Source organism: Sycon ciliatum, chromosome 10, assembly GCF_964019385.1.
Source record: "Sycon ciliatum chromosome 10, ocSycCili1.1, whole genome shotgun sequence".
NCBI lineage: Eukaryota > Metazoa > Porifera > Calcarea > Leucosolenida > Sycettidae > Sycon > Sycon ciliatum.
Window position 1 is genome coordinate 4235114 of NC_088652.1, and position 21805 is coordinate 4256918.

The window sequence follows — 21805 nt, forward strand, 5'->3', positions numbered from 1 at the left end:
AGGATATACGTTTTGTAAATGAGAGAGAGTGATTTAGTGTGTAGAGTTGATTTGAGCCTAAAGAGAATATTAAGTTGTTGTTGTTGTTGTTGTTGTTGTTGTTGTTGTCGTTGTTTTTTTGAATTCTTTATTTTCACGATGGCACCATCGCCAATAAGAGATAAATTTATGAGAAGGTGAGATTGTGGGTTAAACAGTAGGAAATTGATTTACATCACTTTGAACTTTACAAGTACATGTATGGTTGTTGTTGTTTCAAATCTTTATTCTCACGATAGCCAGTGGCCAATAAGAGAGTTGTTGTTGTTGTTGTTGTTCGAATTCTTTATTCTCACGATGGCACCATCGCCAATAAGAGATAACTTTATGAGAAGGTGAGATTGTGGGTTAAACAGTTGGTTGTTGAATTCTTTATTCTCACGATGGCACCATCGCCAATAAGAGATAAATTGATGAGAAGGTGAGGTTGTTGTTGTTGTTTTTTATTTGAAGTCGCAACACCAAACGGGCAATAAGCCCAATTAAATGGAACTGAATAAAAGAATGCTAAGAATGAGCGATTTTGGTGAATACTATTTCAAGTGGAAGTACTGATCCCGGGAGGTACTACAAATAGGTACAATGAAAAAACCCTGAAAAGGCCGTGATACTGTCGTTTACCATGCTGCAAGCAGCTACATGAAGAAGGAAAAACAACAAGAAAGACGTTGTATCTCATGTACTGGACAAACAGAGCTAACAGGAAAAGACCGTTCCTTAAAATGCCTATACATACTGTCCTAGTGTGTGTGTGTGTGTGTGTGTGTGTGTGTGTGTGTGTGTGTGTGTGTGTGTGTGTGTGTGTGTGTGTGTGTGTGTGTGTGTGTGTGTGTGTGTGTGTGTGTGTGTGTGTGTGTGTGTGTGTGTGTGTGTGTGTCAGCACCAATCCTCGGACAGTTCCTGAAGGCGATCCTGGATAACCCGTGCAAACAGCTTACCGACTACATCCAACAGGCTGATGCCTCGCCAATTGTCACATGACCGTAGGTCGCCTTTCTTCGGTATGGGTACAATCTCAGCGTCGCGCCACTCAGAAACAACGGAGCCACCTGCCCAAATCTGGGAAATCAGAGAATGAATACGCCGGTGGAGAGCAAGACCGCCACCCAGCACCAATTCCGGCACAATACCTGACGAGCCACCAGCCGTGCCCCTACTCATCCTCCGCATTGCAGCCATCACCTCCTCAAATGTCGGGGCCATGTCAAGTTCATGACGCGGCTCAGCAGTAGGCATGTTATCAATGACATGCATACTAAACTGACTAGCAATGTTGAGCACTCTGTCGAAGTGTGCATGCCAACGCGTAACAAGACTTTCCGGGCTGTCAGTAAGGTGTCCGTCTCCATCATAAACCGCCGAGGGCGTGACCGTACGCCTGCCATCATCCACCCGCTGCAATTTTCGGATGCATTTCCACCTCACACAGCCATCCTTTTGAGCACGCTCAGCATCACCGACCACCTCACGGACCTGAAGAAGGCTTATGACAGCATACCTCGTGAGGCGTTGTGGCTTGTCCTCGGGAAGCTCGGTATTCCACCTACCCTTCTCAGCTTGATTCGGTCCCTACATGTCGGCATGAGGGCTCGGGTTCGTATATCTGGTCGCTTGACGGAGGACATATATGTTAACAATGGTCTTCGCCAAGGCTGTACTCTCGCCCCCACCCTATTCAATCTGTATTTTGCTGCCGTAATGTCGTCTTGGCGTTCCCGCTCTTCTGTTCCCGGCGTGTCCCTGCGCTCACGCCCTGACCGGAAGCTTGTTGGGGATCGAACAACCAAGGCGCGACTGAACACGTACCAAGTTACCGAGTCCCAGTTCGCTGATGATGCCGCTATATACACCACATCAAGAGAACATCTGGAGACCCTGGCAAACGAGTTCATCGCCTGTGCCTCTCAGTGGGGTCTCACTGTCAGCATCGCCAAGACAAAGGCCATAGCAGTCGGCCCGGGGGACCTACAACCTGATGTCGTCCTCGATGATGGTGGGGTTGTGGAGATGGTCTCCGGCTTTACTTACCTCGGTAGTGTGGTGAGTTGCGATGGGTCACTGGACGTGGAGATCACCTCCCGCTTGGCCAAGGCATCTCGTGTGTTTGGTTGCCTCCTGACCCCGATTTTCCGGTGCCGGGGTTTATCCATCGGCATTAAGTGCATGGTATATCGCGCTTTTGTCCTGAGCACTCTGTTCTACGGTGCAGAGACATGGGCTGTGAAGGCTACCCACGTCCATCGGCTGACCGTCTTCCATCGCTCCTGTATTCGGTCTATCCTCGGTGTATCGCGGATCCAGCAGTGGGAGGACAGGCTCACATCGGCAGAATTGGGCAGGCGATTTGGCATGTCTCTTGACATCTCCGATTTGCTCCGACAGCATCGTCTGCGCTGGCTGGGGCACATTGCCCGTATGGAGGAACACCGCACTCCGCAGCAGATGGTATTTGGCGAGTTATATGCCACTCGCCCCCGCCACGGTCCGAAGAAGCGATGGCGTGACGTTGTTGTCACTGATCTAGCTGCGGCACAGATCGGAGAGGGAGAATGGTTCCATCAAGCCCAGGATCGCCCAACCTGGAAGCGGTTGTGTCGTCAGCAGCCTCCTCCACCCGGACCGAAAGAGTTCCGTTGCGCATGTGGCCGTCCCTTTGGCCGCATTGGGGACCTGAAGAGGCACGCCCCCCACTGCCGCGTCTGAGCCATCATCGCTACGCGATGGGCGTCCAAGGTCCAAGGTCCAAGGTGTGTGTGTGTGTGTGTGTGTGTGTGTGTGTGTGTGTGTGTGTGTGTGTGTGTGTGTGTGTGTGTGTGTGTGTGTGTGTGTGTGTGTGTGTGTGTGTGTGTGTGTGTGTGTGTGTGTGTGTGTGTGTGTGTGTGTGTGTGTGTGTGTGTGTGTGTGTGTGTGTGTGTGTGTGTGTGTGTGTGTGTGTGTGTGTCTGTGTGTGTGTGTGTGTGTGTGTGTGTGTGTGTGTGTGTGTGTGTGTGTCCCATATGGTGCAGTGGTATGTGCAGCGATTTCCAATCGATAGATTGCGGGTTCGATTCCCGACGATTATGGTCACACACGTCTTTCTTCTCTTTCTCAGACTCTTCCTGACTTTTCTTTCATTCTCCTGGGTGGTTACCAACAGCCAGTGCATGCCGGAGTATGTGGTGTGATGTGTGTGCGGGAAAAAAAAAATGAAAAAATGAAAAAGACCAAAAAAGGGATTCACTGGCCAGAAAATGTCACTCCAAATAGCTGTATGGTGTAGACCAGGCTGAATAGTGACGGTCAATTCTTCAGCCTTGCAAGCTGTTGAATGGTGTAATCCCAGCACAAGTTGCTATGGCTTCTGCCGTAGCATTGCTATCATCGCCTCCGGCGATGGGCGTCAAAGGTCAAGGTCAAAGGTGTGTGTGTGTGTGTGTGTGTGTGTGTGTGTGTGTGTGTGTGTGTGTGTGTGCATATCACTGCTTCTCTTCTCGCGTTTATGGCCTGAGAGTGTACGGGTACACGGCTCCTGCGAAATCGGCCACGGCTTTGCAGGAACGTACACCGGCTGGCAGAGTGTTCCACAGCGCAGATCCACGGAAGAACGGTCGGCGAGTGCCTATATTCGTCCTGGCCAGCGGCAGAATGATCCCGGTGTTGGCTTGATGTCGAGTTGTGGCCGTGGTTGCGGACGTCAGCTGCTTTGAAAGCGCTGTACTGCATTGGCCGTTCAGGCCGCGCCAGATGAGATCGAGGAGTCGGTGGTGTTGTGTCTCCTCGATTTTGCAGAGGGATATTCTATCCCTTTGGCGGCTTACCGAAGATGTGGATGGTAGGCTTACCACGGCGCGGATGGCACGGTTCTGAAGACGTTGGAGCTTCCCTAAAGCGAAAGCTGAGAGGGACGTGCTATACGCCACACTTCCATAATATTATAACAGGTATCACAACGGATTTTAGGTATTGGACCCTGGCCTTCTGGGAAAGGGATCGCCGGGCTCGCCACAATGCTCCGACATTCCTGTTCACCTTCGCTGTAACATCGTGGATATGGTGGTCCGAGGTCAGTGGCTCGGTGATGGTTAAACCCAAGTACTTGGCCGCAGTACAAGCAGGTAAGCGGATCTGATGGCAATTTACAGTATGCAGATCGGCGCATCCCTCCCACAGATGGACAGAACTTGGCTTTTGCGTTCATTCAATATCAGGCCGCGGTTTTTGAGCCAGTCGGCCAGAGCAGTGACGGATGACGAGAGTTCCAGTGAAATAGTTGCCGTGTTGGGACCACTTTGGTATACTAGTAGTGCAATATCGTCAGCAAATTGTATACTTGGTATTTCGTATTGGTATTGATTTATTTGAATTCGGTATCTCAACAGTACAAGGTACAACTTGGGAAGATCCGAATGACATGGATACATACCGGTAAACATAAAAGTGGAGTAGGTGCTACAGCTGATCATTTTATCGCAGGTTGTGGGACTAAACTAATACCAGTATGCAAGTACACAAGAAATAAAAGCTGAATAAATACGACTGCATGACATTGGAGAAAAGCACCAAGTAGAGCAAAACAAAGCGACATATCACTCATTGAAAATATTTTCAAAAAGGAGCTGTTTTAAGGTGGCTCACACCCTCTGCGCGCGCATCGTTTGAAAAGGGTAGATTTTCAGTAAATCTTTTCGGTAGCGATGATTTTTGTGCGATCAATCGTTGTAGGAAACGTCTTCTCGCTTTTCTGCAATTCTGGCGACCTAGCTAGAACCTGCTGCTAGTGTCCCTCTTCACTCGTTCTTTCTATGAAAGGGGAAGGCAGCACTCGCAGAAGATTTTCCAAGAATGCAATGTCGACTGGTGCTCGTACCATAAGAAGGGAGAAATCAGAGTCCGCTCTTGAATCATGCCTGAGTATTAGAAAATTATTTCAGAACACGCTTGTGTAGATTTCCTGCCAGTGCCACTGACATCTCGCGGCCTTCAAATATTATAACTTGCTCGATCATCTCCCGCACTGACTGGCAAATTCGCCAGGTAGCTGTGGATGGATCGATTCAGGGAGATCGAAGGTAAATACATCGAAGCACTTCAAACACGTTTCAAGACGTACTTCAAATTTTGTAATTGTGTCTTGAAAATTGTTTAGAACAATTCGTACTTCAATACGCTGTTGAATTGTATCCTCTGCTTGGGAGTCTCGACTGTTTTATTGCTGCATGGCTTTCCTCAACACCGTTCACTGTACATGTATCGCGGAACGCAGATTGGATGGCATTGGAGGTGAATTTGATAATTTGTTACTGTGTCATCAACCAAGTGAGGACATCAAATATCAACAGGGACGCTCCGAAAATCACAATCGCTGAAATGGTCTTACACACTGGATGGTATTCCACATTCATTGTGTCATATCTTTAGACTGTCCGAAGGTTTGTTGTGCCGTGCAACTTTCACAGACTAATCCGATAATTGGCATGTGGCCCTACCGGCACACTCTCATGCGTGTGCCGTTGAGTTTATCTATATGTGCACGCACATGTGTGTATAAAATTTATTACGTATGCAAAATTAGGCAATCTACATGTACATGTACATATATGTGTGTGCACTCACTCCTATGACATAGAACGACAGTGCAGGCTATGTAAAGTCGCATGAATGTGTGTCACCCGGGTGTGTACATGCATGCGCGCTCGCGCGGGCGTTTTGTGTGCGCGCCTGGCATGGAATAACGCCGTTCAATATGACTAGTGTTGAACCGTTGTAATTTGCCCCCACCCCCTTTTTTCTGCTGGCGTTGAATATGCAACTAATGACATAAACTCGGTTGTTGAAAACGAGTGCCATGCACCACAATGGATTGACAATAATATAATACAAGTAGCACTGTAAAAGCGCTGGTAATACTCATGTTGCAGCCATGGCAGTTGTGATTAGCTTTCCAAGTCAAGCCTGCTGCAGAAATTATTGCACTCTGACCAGCTGCCCAGGACTGCCGGTTGTGGAGAACAGGAGTGATGCTTGTATATACGCTTGTATTTACATGATGTACACAGTGTACTTCGAAGTAACGTTAGGTGTATTACTTGTGTGTTCTTCTGCCTGTGCGCGTGTACATGTGCTGGTCAGTGTGGAACCGCCATCCATATAAGATCATACAGCTGCTATCAGTCTCAACAGCTTGTATCTGGCAAATAGGGTTTTAGTGACTCGATTTTGCTTACTGTGTTCAACACTCGGAGTGGCATTGCACACAGCTACTTGATGTAATAGTAGCATCTTGGAAATTTTATATTTTTGATAGTTAGCTTCAGTAGAAACTTCTCCAGTGTGGCTCTTAGCTTCATTACCACGGAGACTTAGCATTCAAGTAATGCACGAAGAACAGTGGCTAGATGTAAAGTGAAAAGCCATTGGACCGTACCCCGTGGAATACGCATTTAGTATAGAAGTATTTCTTGCTATGTTGGCAGCAAACACTGTATAATATAATAATTACATTACCAGTAGAAAGTGCCCAATGTGCATTGCTTCAGCACTATGTTTTGTACAAAGCAGTCAACAAATTCCACATCACTATCGGCTTCATGTTGGATAAAGTTGTGAAAAACACTAGAGCATACATGTACACTCAATACACATGCTCAGCTACATGTGTGGCATTTAGTACCGGTATGTGGGCGACTTCAAAGTTCTATTTTGGTAGTTAGCTTCTGTAGAAACTGTCTAAACTTGATCCAAAGCTCTACTACTATGTTCTGAAGATGTTGCAATCAAGTAATCTAAGACACGTATCTGCCGCATTGGAGCCAGTTGTAAAAACCTTTAGACCATACACTCAATGCACATGCTCAGCTATGGCATTTAGTATGTGGGCGACTTCAAAGTTCTATTTTGGTAGTTAGCTTCGGTAGAAACTGTCTAAACTTGATCCAAAGCTCTACTACTATGTTCTGAAGATGTTGCAATCAAGTAATCTAAGACACGTATCTGCCGCATTGGAGCTAGTTGTGAAAACCTTTAGACCATACACTCAATGCACATGCTCAGCTATGGCATTTAGTATGTGGGCGACTTCAAAGTTCTATTTTGGTAGTTAGCTTCGGTAGAAACTGTCTAAACTTGATCCAAAGCTCTACTACTATGTTCTGAAGATGTTGCAATCAAGTAATCTAAGACACGTATCTGCCGCATTGGAGCTAGTTGTAAAAACCCTTAGACCGTACACTCAATGCACATGCTGAGCTATGGCATTTAGTATGTGGGCGACTTCAAAGTTCTATTTTGGTAGTTAGCTTCGGTGGAAACTGCTAAAACTTGATCCAAAGCTCTACTACTATGTTCGGAAGATGTTGCAATCAATTATTGTAAGACACGTATCTGTCATATGGTGGAGTCAGGGGTTCTAAGGGCGCGTTCAGACTGGCGTAAAAAACAAGCGGAATGTGAAAGTTGTCAAGGTGAATCGCTCACGTGACGTTCCCGCCAGCGTAAACACGGAAAAGGTTTCCCACCACTCTGCAGGCCAGTGGAATGCAGATTCCGGCGGAACGCGGAGCGCTTTTGATATCCTTGCAGCACCGTCTTTTCGTTTTATTTCAGCCTCTACTCTTGCAGTCTGACTGCATGCTTTTGAGTTTTGACTTCTAGACTGCCAACTTCTCCCATCATGCCGAAATCTTTGTTCGACTCAGCAATGGAGAGGGAGTTCATGGAGCTGTACGTGGTGATTTTTGCGGGCCGCTCTGCAGGCAAAACGTTACTGCGAACGAGAAGCATACTCTGACCGCGGAGCGGATGAATGCCACCCAAGCACCAAACACTCCGGACATAGTATTCTTTCCGTCGACAAGCACAAGCAAAAGCACAATGATCCAGTATCTCAACAGACTGAATTAGTTTATTTTGATATCCAACTCAAACTGAGTCAACTCAAATTTTTCAAATGTCGAAGCTTCACATGTACTGGCCATTCCAGCGGGATACACGTGCAGTGTGATTGCGATTCCCGGGATTACGCTGCAGCTTTCCGGCGGCTATTCACGCCAGTCTGAACGCGCCCTAAGGCGTTGGACAATGTCCCAGTGCAATGTGCTGATTCTTGAAATATGGCATCACTTGAAACTTCAAAGTTTTATTTCAAGAGTTACCTTCGGTAGAACCTGCTCAAACTTGCTACATAGTACCATTTTTTTTTTTTTTTTTTTTTTTTTTTACTATGTTCACATTCCCAGCTCGAAAATAATAAAGAAAGACAATTATACTGAGACGAACGTGACAACTATTGAGCAGGGGCTGCACCGAGACGCAGCAGTGATGGTGGGGCATTGATGGCTCTGCCGACCTGAGGTCTCGGCATCACGGCCAAAAACACGCACCAAAAACAAAAGATAGAGCTGTACGAGTCAGCAAAATGAAAAGAAAGGAAGGTTTAACATCAGCGAGTGTGCGGGAGAAACTGTGAGACTATTAACAAATTACAAGGGCTGTTACTGAGAGGAGCATCATCATGGCTGATCATGGCGAGTCGGTTTTCTGAGCCAGTTGTGGTGCATAGATAGGGATAGAGGAGAACGACGAGAGCATCATCATAGCGAGTCGACCGCCCAGAGCCAGTTTGTGCTTCGCAGATGGCGATAAACATTAGTTTTGAATGCTTGCATTCCCTTGCTGTGGGGAGGCTGGGACAGAAGAGCGGCGGGGAGGGAGTTCCAGTCACTAATACTGCAGTGTGGGAACGAGCGCTTTAATGCCAGCGGGACAGATGCAAGCAGCTGGTGTTGGAGCTGGTGGTCATGGCCAATGACGCTACCATGCTCGCTGCGAGTTCTGGGGCTGGATGAGGGGAAATAGCGCGGTGGCAAAACAGAGAGCAGCTGCGGAGGGCCAGGCAGGTAATGCAGCTTGTATAGGCAGGCAAGCGAGGCAACAGTACGACGGATGGCCAGGCTAGGTAATAGTGCACCTGGACCGATGATTCGCAGAGCACAGCGTTGGATATGATCCAGGCGTTGCAGGTAGCTGGGCGGAGCACCTATCCAGATGAGGGGGGCATACTCCATAACTGGTCGAACAAATGCCTTGTATACTGTGGTGCGGCCGGCTGGAGAGAGAATGTGCGCTGCACGGCGCAGGAAGCCCAGGCGTTGTTTGGCTCGAGTGGCAACCTTCCGGAGATGAGTGCTGAATGACAGCTTCGAGTCAAAGGTCACTCCAAGTAAAGAGAGAGCCTTCTCCTCAAGGACAGGAGTGCCGCCGAAGACAATGCGAGGCAAATTGATGGGGGTTCTGCGGAGAGTGGCGGTCATGGCTTGGGACTTCGACGGTTCGAAGGAGATGCGCCATCTGCGGCCCCACTGATGCAAGCGATCAACAGAAGTCTGGAGGCTCAATGCTGCGTCGGCTGGGGAGGTGTCGAGGGATATCAGGCTGTACAAGGTAGTATCGTCGGCGTACGCCTCTAGGTGGGCTCCGGGTGACAGGGTCTCTGAGGCGTCGTTCACGTAAATCAGGAAGAGTGTAGGGCCGAGTATGCTCCCTTGGGGAACTCCTGCTGATATGGTATACAGCGATGAGGTTTGGCCGCCCACCAAGCATTGAATGGACCGTCCACCTAGGTAGGAAGAGAGCCAGGTATGCAGGGGGCCGCCAATGCCAAGATGGCGGACTTTGTGGAGGAGGCCAGCATGGGACACACGGTCGAATGCTCCGGCAATATCCACGGCTAGAATACGTGCTGCACCGCCTCGGCCGACGGCTGTGATCCAGGCGTGGTGTAGAGCCTGTAGCGCATCTGAGGTCCCGAGGCGGCGACGAAACCCGAACTGGTGGGGTGTCAGGAGTTTGTAACGCTCAAGGTGATTCATGAGCTGACGATTGATAACGCTCTCCATGATCTTAGAGATTATGCTCAGCAGTGAAACTGGACGATAATTCCTTAGGGCGGATCGTGAAGATCGCTTGTGGATTGGAACCACGCTGGCAGTCTTCCACATTTGTGGCTGGACTCCGTGCTGGAAGCAAAGAGCAAAGAGCTGACACAGTGGCTTGGCAAGTTCTCTGGCGCATTCCTTCAAGACACGAGCGGAAATACCGTCGGGTCCAGTCGCCTTTGAGGCATCCAGGCGAGCTAAAAGCCGGTGGACTGCATCCGGGCGAAAGTGGACTGTCGTTAGTGCAGGTGCATCAGCGAATGCCGTGTCCGGTAAGTCCATCGTGGTAAGGTCGCGGCCTTGCACACTGCACTTGCGGGAAAAGAAACGTGCGAAAGCCTCCGATTTCTCATAGCTTGTGGCCCTCTCGCAACCTTCACTATCAACCAGCAGGGGAATGTCAGTGTTCCGACCCTCGCCACAAGCGCACTTTAGCTTCGTCCACCATTCCTTCTCCTTCAGGGACCCATTCGACAAGCTATGTCTGAGGCTGTTCTCTTTGGAAACTCTAGATCTAGCAAGGACTGCGATAGCATTGTTTACAGAACGGGTAAACTCATGTTTCAGTGCAAAATCGTGAGGGTGCTTCCTCCAAGTGCGCCAGCGTTTGTCCTTCTCCTTCATGGCGGCTGCACACTCAGGTGTCCACCATTTCGGATCTGTTGACTTCACTGTCAGTGTCTTGGACGGAACGAACTGGGAAACGGCGTTCATGATTGTGGCAGTAACGTGCTCACACGAAGTTTCTGGGTTGGCAGTAATGACGGTTGACCAATCAACCTGGCGGAAAAAGGATCGGAGGCGGTTCCAGTCTGCCTTTTCATAGCGCCAGACAGTTCGTTGCACCGCCGCTTCATGGGTAGGAAGAACACCTGTGAAGTCCGAAAGAATTACAGCGTGGTCAGATCGACCAATAGGGGACATTATCTGCGTGGTCACTGGAGAGTTGAACGTGGACATCACCAGGTCGAGTGTGTTATCCCCGCGAGTAGGACTCTGAACGTGCTGCGTGAGAAAGTGGGCTGTGCATGTGTCTTCGAGGGCTTCCCCCGCAGGTGTGGTCTTCGAGCTATGGAGCCAATTGCGGTTATGCACGTTAAAATCACCGGCGAGTATGAGGTTGGCACCAAGTGCACGAGCAGAGGGAAGGATGTCATCGAGATGGTTAATGAGCGTAAGGTCACTGGGCCCCGTCGAACCTGGCCTGTAAGCAGCGCCCAAGACTATCTTTTGTCCAGGGGACAATTGAATGGATAGCCAAATGAGTTCGTGATGTGGAGAAAATAACTCATCAATTGCCATGGCTGGGAGTGTAGATCTGATCCATACGGCCACTCCGCCACCGCGTGCTGTTCGATCCAGCCGGAAGGTGGTGTAGCCAGGGAATGTGGAGTCGGATGGTGGAACGGTTTCAGAGGAAAACTTTGTTTCCGTCACTACTGCTATGTCGGGATTATGTTGGTGCAGTGTGTGCTGGAACTCAGCTAGCTTGTTTCCTCAGCTAAATGCATTGGTGCAAAGGAGTCTGAGTGAACATTTAACGGTATTGTGATGAATGACAGAACTAGGCATGGGTGTAAAAATGAAAGGTAAATGTGTATTAAAGCGGTAAGTTTCTGAAGTGACTTACTACAGGACTTGTTGGCCACTCTCAGGAGATTTTCGTTTCCGTTTTTTCCGTTGCTTGGATCCAGTGGTGGTGGCACTCTGGTCCCGATCAGGTGTGACGCTATGGCGTGAACGCTTGGATCGGTTGACTTCCCACCCGCCAGAATCAGGATCATCGTCGCTGTGGCCTCCCAGCTGTGGGCCTAGGGCTGTACATGCATCGCTGTCTGCCTTCTTGGCCTCTCTGTCGGAGTCGCAGGGCAAGTTAGACAGCTGCTGGTTTTCTGGCTTGGATAAGCTTTCGTTGTCGACCAATGATTCAGTATCAGCAGAAAGAGGCAGCTCTTCAGACTCAGAGGAGCTGGAGTCGCTCTTGTCAGCTGCTGGGAGATCCTGCTTAGACTTGGATGTTGGGCATTGTGATTGGGCTTTACTTTGCTGCTCTGTCTGGGGTGGGTTTGCGACCACATCAGACAGGAGTCGACGTGTGCGTTCAGTGTCTGTACATGTAGGTGACGTTGAATGCCGTGACTGCTGTGTACTACCGGTACTGGCAGTGGTACTGCGGGCCTCAGGGCAGTCCTTGGCAAGGTGCTCTGGCTTGCTGCAAATCCGACACGTGGGCTTTTGGCCACTATAATGTACGCGGAAAGTGCCTTTCCCGTCTCTAGATTTCACGTACGAAGGTACGGCTTTATTCGACCCCAATACAAAGGTTGCAAAACGGACTCCGGTTGCAATAACAACGTTGTCCCGTACCTTAAGTTTACCGTGGCGGATGGCGCCCTGCACGGTACCGTATGGAGCAAGTGCGGCTGTAATGGCGCCATCCGACACCCACACAGGAACATCGTGAATGTGCAACTGAACATGAGTGTTTTCTGTCAAGGATTTTGGAAGGATATGTTGTCCATTGATATGGAAACCATTCTTCACAACTAACTGGGCAAGCTGGATATCTGTGAACGTTAATCTGCATTGGCCTACCGAACTGACCTGGATAGATAGGATGAGCTCAGCTCCTATTCCGTGTTGCTCGAGGCAGCTCACGTACTCGGCGAGTTTCAAATCCTTTGGAGCTGGAAATATCACAGTTCGGGCCATCAGGTCCCTGGCGCTTACTTTCCGCCATGGGTCGACTTCAGCTGGTTCCCGAGATGTATCAGTGGTCTCCATGATCCCGGAACGGGCATATGAGGGGCTAAAACGCCCAACCACGAGATTTATTAGGTTATGATAGCATAACCATCGAATACAGGGCAAGTCCAGTGTCAAATACTTGTGGGCGGGGCTAATATGTGGGACGTGTGCGCTGAAATGGGATGATTCCGAAAAGAGAAAAAAGGTCACCTCCTAGAAGATTTCTACCCACATCTACAGCTTATGCTGATATTTTTAGCAAGTATACTACTGTCCTACTGTCCTACTGTCCTGATGTTGGACATCAAGAAAAATGTGGTAACTACCAGTGCTACGGCCAAAAAAGTGGTTTTCCGGTATTTTTTGACCTAAATTGGCAATTGTGAGTATGCTATGTTTGGCCCCTCCCCCGAGTGAAACCGGCCGGTAGAACTTGATACAAATTTGTCTCCGTACACTAGATATCCAACGGAACAAAGTACAATCGTTTGTAGCCACGTTTCAAAAAAAAAAAAAATTGGACGCGAGGGGTAGGAGCCACCTTAACCGGGTAAAATAATTGTGGCCCGTCATTAAGAAGGCAGGCAAGATGGGCGTTAAATGCAGAAGACGTATTACAAGACTTCATTTCAAAGGGCAGAGCATTCCAAAGTAAAGCAATCCTACTAGACAATGAGCGATACCCGCATGCAGTCTTTTATCGGCATAACAAAAGATTATTAATTTTGCAGAAGTGCCGCGAGTGGTGTAAGCAGGTGTACGAGGTGAATTCCTATTTCTGGACATTGTACATTTCTGGACATTTCGAGTAAAATAATTTTTCGTCGCGTGTAGAGTCAAGTCAGTCAGTTTGATGAAGTTTTTCTTGCCGTAGTTGACAGCTGGGTTGTTGCAGTTTCTCCTCGTGTCGGGCCATACAATAGATACAAAAAGATATGAAAAATGTAAAACACACAGCCTGTGGGGCTCTATTTTATTTTCATGTCCAGAAATTGCTATTCACCTCGTACTGTGCCTACAAAATAGAGAATCTAAACTGGGAACCGGGTGAGCTACTTTACACTGAAAGATAAATTTAATGAACAACTGTAAGAAACGGTGGTCCAGAGGACATAGCTTAAGAGAGTGGTAAAGGGGGTCCACGTCAGCACAGTAATGGGCACCACAGGCAGCTCGGATCGCACGACGGTGAACAGCAAATAGGCGCTCACGGTCTTTTGAAGATAAGCAGGGTAAGAACGATTGAAATGCAAATTCTAGTTCAGATTGAATTACGCATAGCACATAAAGGCGACAAGCGCACGGGGACAGTTGACGAAAAGAACGCCGTAGAGCACCAATTTTGCGTGTCACCGTGGCAACAAGCTTATCACAACGTTTGCGGTACTCCACAGTACCAGTCATGTGCTGTTTACCGCCTCCCCGTTGTTGTATTCTAACGTTAACGTTATTCATTGACTGAGCGTTCTTTGCTTTGTACTACACCCTGCTATCATGTTAGGCTATTTCCTACAATATTTTACTGTTTCCATTCGCTTCCATGTAATCCGCGATATTCATGTTAAAACAAAATGGCGTCACGATTTATTGAAAGTGGTATAGTTGGTGGTACGAGTGTTCAAAACCATTTGAACTTCATACTGTTCGTCTTCTTTTTGACATGCTCTCTTTCCATCGTCCTTAGCTTTTGTTTGTTGAGAGCTGTTTTGGCTTTCTCCTGTACCTCTGGGGGATGCCAAGTGATGGTTTTGAGAGTCTGGTGATGGCTGTGAGCGAGAGTTTGCCGATCGGCGTCGTCCTCGCTGTAGCGATGAAAATACTAGTTACTGCGCACCTGGCAGATATCACAACACGTCGGAGCGTCCAGGAGAAAAGGAATCTTGGGTTTTCACTGGAATCTAGTTCCTCCAGCATCGTGTAGCCCACCGTCGTTGAATGGCGGTCCAGAAAGGTCGAACCTGGTCTTCTGCAGCACCTCGCAGTCCTGCGAGACACACCGTGTACGCCTGCCATGTATTGTACAAATAAAACTCATGCAGTAGTGGACTCTACAGTGATGAGTCTCAGCCTGTATGCTGCAAAAGACACAGGAAATGTGACTGGTGTCTGTACACTCAGTGACTGGACGCCAACACCCCAGTCTTCTCCTGCAGGATCTGTTTGACATTGACATTATGCAGTAGGTCGGCATTGACCTGGTTTGGCAGCTATCGTAATAGTATCTGCTTGGTTGGATGTTGCAGGTTGGCGTTTGCTCGTCGTCCAATCCGGAATTTTCTTGTAACTCACGGTGGAGTACGCGCAGGGTTTGTGATCATCCCTGTTCACTTCAATATTATCAAACACAACGTTCCCTTTGTCACTCATCTTATCCTAAGTACTGAATTTGCTGACAATATTGCACCACACTTGTCACAACCTACCGCCACTCCTGGCGGTGGCGACTGGTTCGTCAATGGCCGTGACCAGGCTGACTGACTAGCTTAGAGACAGCGGCCTCCTTGTCAACCCCGCGGCAGCCTAAAGGTTGATTTTATCGATCCAGCCTCAGTGCCATGTTGACGATGCCCTAGTGACTGTGTGTCATGGATTGCCTTGCCATCAGCGGTCATTGCCGTCCACCTTGGTGCAGCCCTCAACAACTGGCTCAGCCCATGGGAGTCTCAAGTGGACAAAGTTGTTGCCAAAGTAGCTCAGAAGATTGGTGCATCGTGGTGTAGGTGAGCACAACACTGGGACTTCCCAGCGCCTATTTATCCAGGCTGCGATGCTATGTGACATGCTGTACTGCACATTCTTTTCAGCACTGCAAGGCCGGCAGCTGGACTGACTGCAGGGGCCGCGCACATGCAGGCCGCCTGTTGCCAGTGCAGCATTCTGGAACGTTCCTTCCTTCTGAGATCCGTGGAATAATAACTTTCTTTGCTTCAAAGCAAGTTGCTTACCTTTCTGTTGTGCTCCCAGTGTCCTTACAACAATAACCTACAGCAATGTTTTATTTTCCTTTCCATTCCCTAACCAATGAATACTAAAATGTCGATTATATTTCTGAATACTTTAGTGTGTGCCCGTGCACGCACGTGTGTGTGTGTGTATACCTCACTCGCCACTCGAAGTTCTGTTCCCCATTACTGGAACACTGCCTGTTCTTTCAGGACCTGCCATCATCTGCGGATGGGCATTCAATGATTGTATTGTGTGTGTGTGTGTGTGTGTGTGTGTGTGTGTGTGTGTGTGTGTGTGTGTGTGTGTGTGTGTGTGTTTCATTCAGAATCAGACCCGCTATCGTTGCTATAAGAGAAAATCTGTGGGTTCACATCCAGTGCATTTGTAGATTTGCGTGCTTTTCTCGCCACGGGCGCGCATACATGGGACATTGTGTGTGTGTGTGTGTGTGTGTGTGTGTGTGTGTGTGTGTGTGTGTGTCCCATATGGTGCAGTGGTATGTGCAGCGATTTCCAATCGATAGATTGCGGGTTCGATTCCCGACGATTATGGTCACACACGTCTTTCTTCTCTTCTCAGACTCTTCCTGACTTTCCTTTCATTCTCCTGGGTGGTTACCAACAGCCAGTGCATGCCGGAGTATGTGGTGTGATGTGTGTGTGCGGGAAAAAATTGAAAAGACCAAATATAGGGATTCACTGGCCAGAGAAAGTCACTTCAAAATAGCTGTATGGTGTAGACCAGGCTGAATAGTGACGGTCAATTCTTCAGCCTTGCAAGCTGTTGAATGGTGCAATCCCAGCACAAGTTGCTATGGCTTCTGCCGTAGCATTGCTATCATCGCCTCCGGCGATGGGCGTCAAAGGTCAAGGTCAAAGGTGTGTGTGTGTGTGTGTGCCTCTGTGTGTATGGGGATATTGTCTGTATCGGCTTTTGGTACTAATGCTCAGGTCTGTGCTTGCATGTGTGAACATGAAATTGTTCCGTTCTGTGCATGCTATTGCTATGTTGTATATTATTGTATATATGTGTGCATTTCCACGAACAGTGTAGATGAGCGTGGAGAGTGCAATCATCCCTCATCAACCACTTCTCCTTAGGCTTACGAGAGTTTTTTCTGCGTACCTCTCATTTTTGTTTGTTTCTCTCTGATACTGTATTGATGCCGGCACCTGTACCTCGATGTGTTCCTCTATCTGCAGTCGCCTTTATCCTTCGGTCAAGTTAACGTTTATTGTGCTCTATTTATCGTGAGAATCAAAATAAACAATAATAACACAAGTCATGCTAGAGTGACGACATGTGCGTGTAGTAGGGTTGATGCGATGGGACGTTATAATTAGGTGGAACAGAACACACATTGGGCAGATTGATTGGGCATCATTGATTGTACTCAGTCTAAACAGTGAACATAATAATTATCTCCAGTGACAGACTGTAGCGGCTAGCCTCCAATAGGTAGCTGGCACTAGTCGCTACTGCTTGTTTGACAGGTGCCGCCAGAACCCCTGTTGTGTCATGCTATAGATGCACATGCCCTATTCTGGGGCATACTGAGGTACTTTGATTTTGTTGACTGCATGTAGACAGCATCCAATAGTAGTACTCATACTACCTTGGCTCTTTGTAGGTCAACCACCATCTCATGGATCGATCGGTGACTATGCACTTGGAGGTTGGAATAGCCCGCGCTGAACAGACCTTGCCATGGACCAGGGAGTGAACTCGCTTACTCGACTATCCCGGTTTTAGTTAACCAGCATGAGTGGTGCAATTTGTCCATACCATGTGGCGAGCTCACAGTTGTTTGGGCAGGTTTTGAGCTGCACCACGAAACAAAGCGAAATAACGGCGTGACTGTAGAGCAAGGAAGCGGCGAGACGGCACTTCCAGGACGAGACAGGCAGTAGAGATGTGTTCACAGCACGAGCAACCTCTCAAACCCTGCCGGTACTCTACAGTTACAAGAAAATGTCGGACTGGACGACGCTACATCCACCCAGGCAGATAGCTGCCAAACCAGGCCAATGTCGACCCACTGCATACCGGTATGTCAATGTCAAACAGATCCTGCAGGAGAAGACTGGGATGATATTGGCGTCCAGTGTACGGACACCAGTCACATTTCCTGCGTCTTTTGCAGCATACAGGACAGACTCATCACTATAAAGTCCACTACTTCGTGATTTCTATTTGTAGAATACATGACAGGCGTATTCAGTGTGCCTCGCAGGACTGCGAGATGCTGCAGAAGACCAGGTTCGACCTTTCTGGACGGCCATTCACCGACGGTGGGCTACACGATGCTGGAGGAACTAGATTCCAGTGAAAACCCAAGATTACTTTGCTCCTGGACGCTCCGACGTGTTGTGATATCTGCCAGGTGCGCAGTAACTAGTATTTTCATCGCTATAGCGAGGACTACGCCGATCGGCAAACTCTTGCTCACAGCCATCACCAGCCTCTCAAAACCATCACTTGGCATCCCCCAGAGGTATAGGAGAAAGCCAGAACAGCTCTCAACAAACAAAAGCTAAGGACGATGGAAAGAGAGCATGTCAAAAAGAAGACGAACAGTATGAAGTTCAAATGGGTTTGGACACTCTTACCACCAACTATACCACTTTCATTAAATCGTGACGCCATTTTGTTTTAACACGCATACGGTCCATTGGGCGACACCGCCCGTTTGGTTCTGCGAATTCAAATAAAAATGTACCTACCTACCTACAATGAGGTGTGAACGAGAGCTTGTTGTCAATTACAACCCTCAGACAGCTCGCACTGGACACTTCTGTCAGCAGTTTACCATCGATACAGATAGTGGGCGTAGGACAGACCGGCGAGCGCTTGGGAACGATGAACATTACAACAGTCTTATTCTCATTGATAGTCACGCCAAGTTGCTGAAGATCAGACAGTAAAATAATGAGTAGCGAGTGTTGATAACGTGTGGGAAACCAAATCTGCAGCCTCCTTTGCCGTCGGACAGGATGCGTACACCGTTTTGTCGTCCGCAAAAGCGAGTAATTTCGTCCCGGATGTATTTGTATTTTTGTACTTCAAGTATTTTATTATATTTTTAAAGGGATTTCCTAAAGGCTTTGGGCCTGTCGAGGGGATCTCCTGCAAGAAGAATGAAATGAGAACTTTATGTAGAGGGAGCAGTTAATCGAGGATAGGCTAAGGAAATAGATCGAGGCATACAAAATCTGGTAATTAAGGAGTTGGGATACCGTCAGTGTAATGAATATATCGGCAAAAATGCTGATAGAGAGAATGCTTGAATTCGGGGAGGCTGGTTATAGCGGTAAGAGAAGGCGGTAGGCAATTCCATAGCATTGCAGCTTTGTTGGAAAAGAGGGAAGAAAAACGCACACCGTGATAATTGATGTTAAGTTTGTTTGGTCTTCTTGGATTTGAAGACAACGAAAGGTGAAATGTTGGAGGTGTTCTGGAGATATATGTATAAGTTTAAATAGAGTAACAAGAGCTGATACTTGTCTGCGAAAGTGCAAGGACTCTAAGTCACAAAGGGCATTTAACTGGGATTTCGTTTCGCATCTATCTACATTGACTTTTTTACGTAGCAAATACTTGCTAGCTACTCTGGCTTGTAAAATATTTAAACGCTCCAGCTCAGCTTTTGTGATGGCATAGGACCAGGCCGAGGTGGCATGTTCCAGGGCGGGTCGGACAAAACCTTTATATAGAAGTAGAAAGGCTGTGGGGGCAAGATGCCGTCCCATGAAGCATAGCAGATTCACACGACGTTGGAAGGTTTTCAGGATGGTCTGAAGGTGGATGGTGTAGGACTGGTCGGGTGTTAAATACACTCCAAGATGCTTCGCAGCTTCAACGATGGTGATAGGTTGGGAAGAGAGCTGGATAGGGTGGTCGTTACTGTAGTTACGGATCTGGGTCGTTTTGGCTGGTGAGAACTCTCCACCGACGTTGCTGGCCCATAGTTGGCAGGCTGAAAGGTCGGTCTCTAGACGAGATTGGTTCCACTGCAGGGAATTCTTGTTATCATGTACATACAGGAGGGTGACATCGTCAGCAAATAAGTATAGGGTGCAGTAGGTGATTGATAAGGGCAGGGAATTAACAAATAATAAGAAGAGGGTTGGAGCAAGATGCGATCCCTGCGGGACTCCACAGGTGAGGACCTTGGCCTCGGAATATTGTCCTTCCAACCTTACAGACAGCCTCCGCTCAGATAAGAAGCTTCGGAGCCAGTCGATTGCTTGCCTATCAGCAATTCCTTCAAATGCATTTAGCAATGCTTGATGATCCACACGATCAAAAGCTTTCTTAAAGTCGAGGAAAACACAGTCGAACTTCAGCTTCTTGTCATTGCACTCAGCCATTTGATGTGTCAGCAAGAGCAATTGCTCCTCCGTAGATCGGTTTCTGACAAAACCGAATTGGGCGCTGCTAATATAACGAATGTCATGGACGAAATCACGTAGATCATCTGCTAAGATCCGTTCAAGTAATCGAGGCACGAGTTTGAGCAGGGAACTCGGCCTGTAGTTGCTGGGGTCCGATTGCTCTCCCTTGCCCTTGTACAGTGGTGAAACTGTGGCCAGTTTGGCGCAGAACAGGGACAAGTTCTGGGTCAGCGGTAGCTTTCCTCGTGGAGAGCTGTTTCATCCCCCTACACACCTGGCTTGCGCTGATAGGAGTGAAGCTGAACTTCTCGGCTAGTGGCAAGGGTTCGGCATTCGGAGAGCAATGTGGATGTATGCTGGATGAGGTACACTGTGCTGAGAAGTGGGAACTGAGCATTTCTACCTTTTCCGCAGGGGTTTCAGCGGTTACATTATTCATATGAAGATTGGGGATTCGGGAACGTACATTGTTAATCTGGCAGAGTGTTTTCGCTTTCTTCCACCAGTGGTAAGTGCCCCGACGAGTGTCTTCAAGATCATCAGCCAGTCTTCGGTGTTGGTTTTCTCTGGCTTTACGCAGCTCAAGTCGGTAGGAGTCACGGGCTAGTTTGTATGCTGAGTGGCAGACCGGATCCTGGGGATGCTTCAGAAACTGTCGATATAGTCTATTCTGCCTTGTTTCCAGCTTCTGTAGATGATTGATTGATTGATTTTTTTTTGATTGATTTTTATTTCACGGATCCTCCAGAGGCAAATAGATGCCTATCGAAGGGAGTCTCCTAAGTAAGTATGGAAAATGAGAAAGTATGTTCGTAAGGGAGAAGAGGTAGAAGATACATTAGAATATAGAGTACAGAAGAAGTAAATTCAGTACTTCGGGTAGTACATTCCATGCTAATCATAATGAGAATTAGAAAAGCAGCATTGCGGACTACCATAACTGACATATACACAAACTATTGAAACTATCATAGATGTGGTTAGCCTAGACACAAAAGTCAGGAATACCTTTCAAAGAAAACATAGATTGCGAATGATACCGACGAACAGCAATACTAAATTTCGCTGTTGTAGAGAGTGAACGAATATCTTCAGGAAGTTTATTCCAGGCAACACTCAAAGAAAAAAGGGTTGATTTACGAAAGAAGGTGCCAGCTTTAGGAAGAATTATGGATGAAGGGTGACGACTGCTTTGGGAAGAGGTTAGCTGGAAGTGAGACAACAAGGAGGGGTATTGGGAGAATACATGGTGGAAATAGACAAGGCCAAGAATCTGCCGTCGCCATGCTAACGATTCCCAAGAGGACAGAACATTGAGGTCTTCTTTGGAAGTCGTCCAGTCAGGCCGACGCTTGAGTTTACTGTTTAAGTATGCTCTAGCAGCAGTAGCCTGCAGTTTATCAAGGGTTGTGGACATGGTGGCTGAAACGGAAAACATCCAAACGGGAACAGCATATTCAAGGAGGGGACGAACATAACATTTATACAAAAGATTCACAGCAGGAAAAGGAAGGAAGTTGGACATGTGGTTTAAAAGAAAAATCCGACCTCGAAATTTGCTGGTAATGTGTTGAATATGGGGGGACAGATTGAGTGAAGGAGTGAGGATGATGCCCAGATGGCGGTGGGAAGAGGGCTGGGTCAGTAACGTACCGGCCATGGTGACGGTCCTGGGATCAGGTGGGTTTGATTTAGGTCTGCAAAAGGGAACATGGACACATTTGTTAGCATTGAAAACTGCTTCAGCTTTATGGGGCCAGTTCACAC

At 47.9% G+C, this 21805-nt stretch overlaps 1 protein-coding gene across 1 annotated transcript; it reads left to right on the forward strand.

Annotated features, from left to right (window-relative positions):
* Positions 1-1737: 1737 nt before the first annotated feature.
* On the forward strand, positions 1738-2742 carry LOC135826263 (uncharacterized). The gene has a single exon (XM_065338894.1). The coding sequence runs from the start codon at positions 1738-1740 to the stop codon at positions 2740-2742; it is 1005 nt and encodes a 334-aa protein (XP_065194966.1).
* The last annotated feature ends 19063 nt before the right edge of the window (positions 2743-21805 follow it).

What these genes read in the sequence shown, in the direction of transcription:
- LOC135826263 (XM_065338894.1), top strand. Translation starts at nt 1,738, where the DNA reads ATGTCGTCTTGGCGTTCCCGCTCTTCTGTTCCCGGCGTGTCCCTGCGC.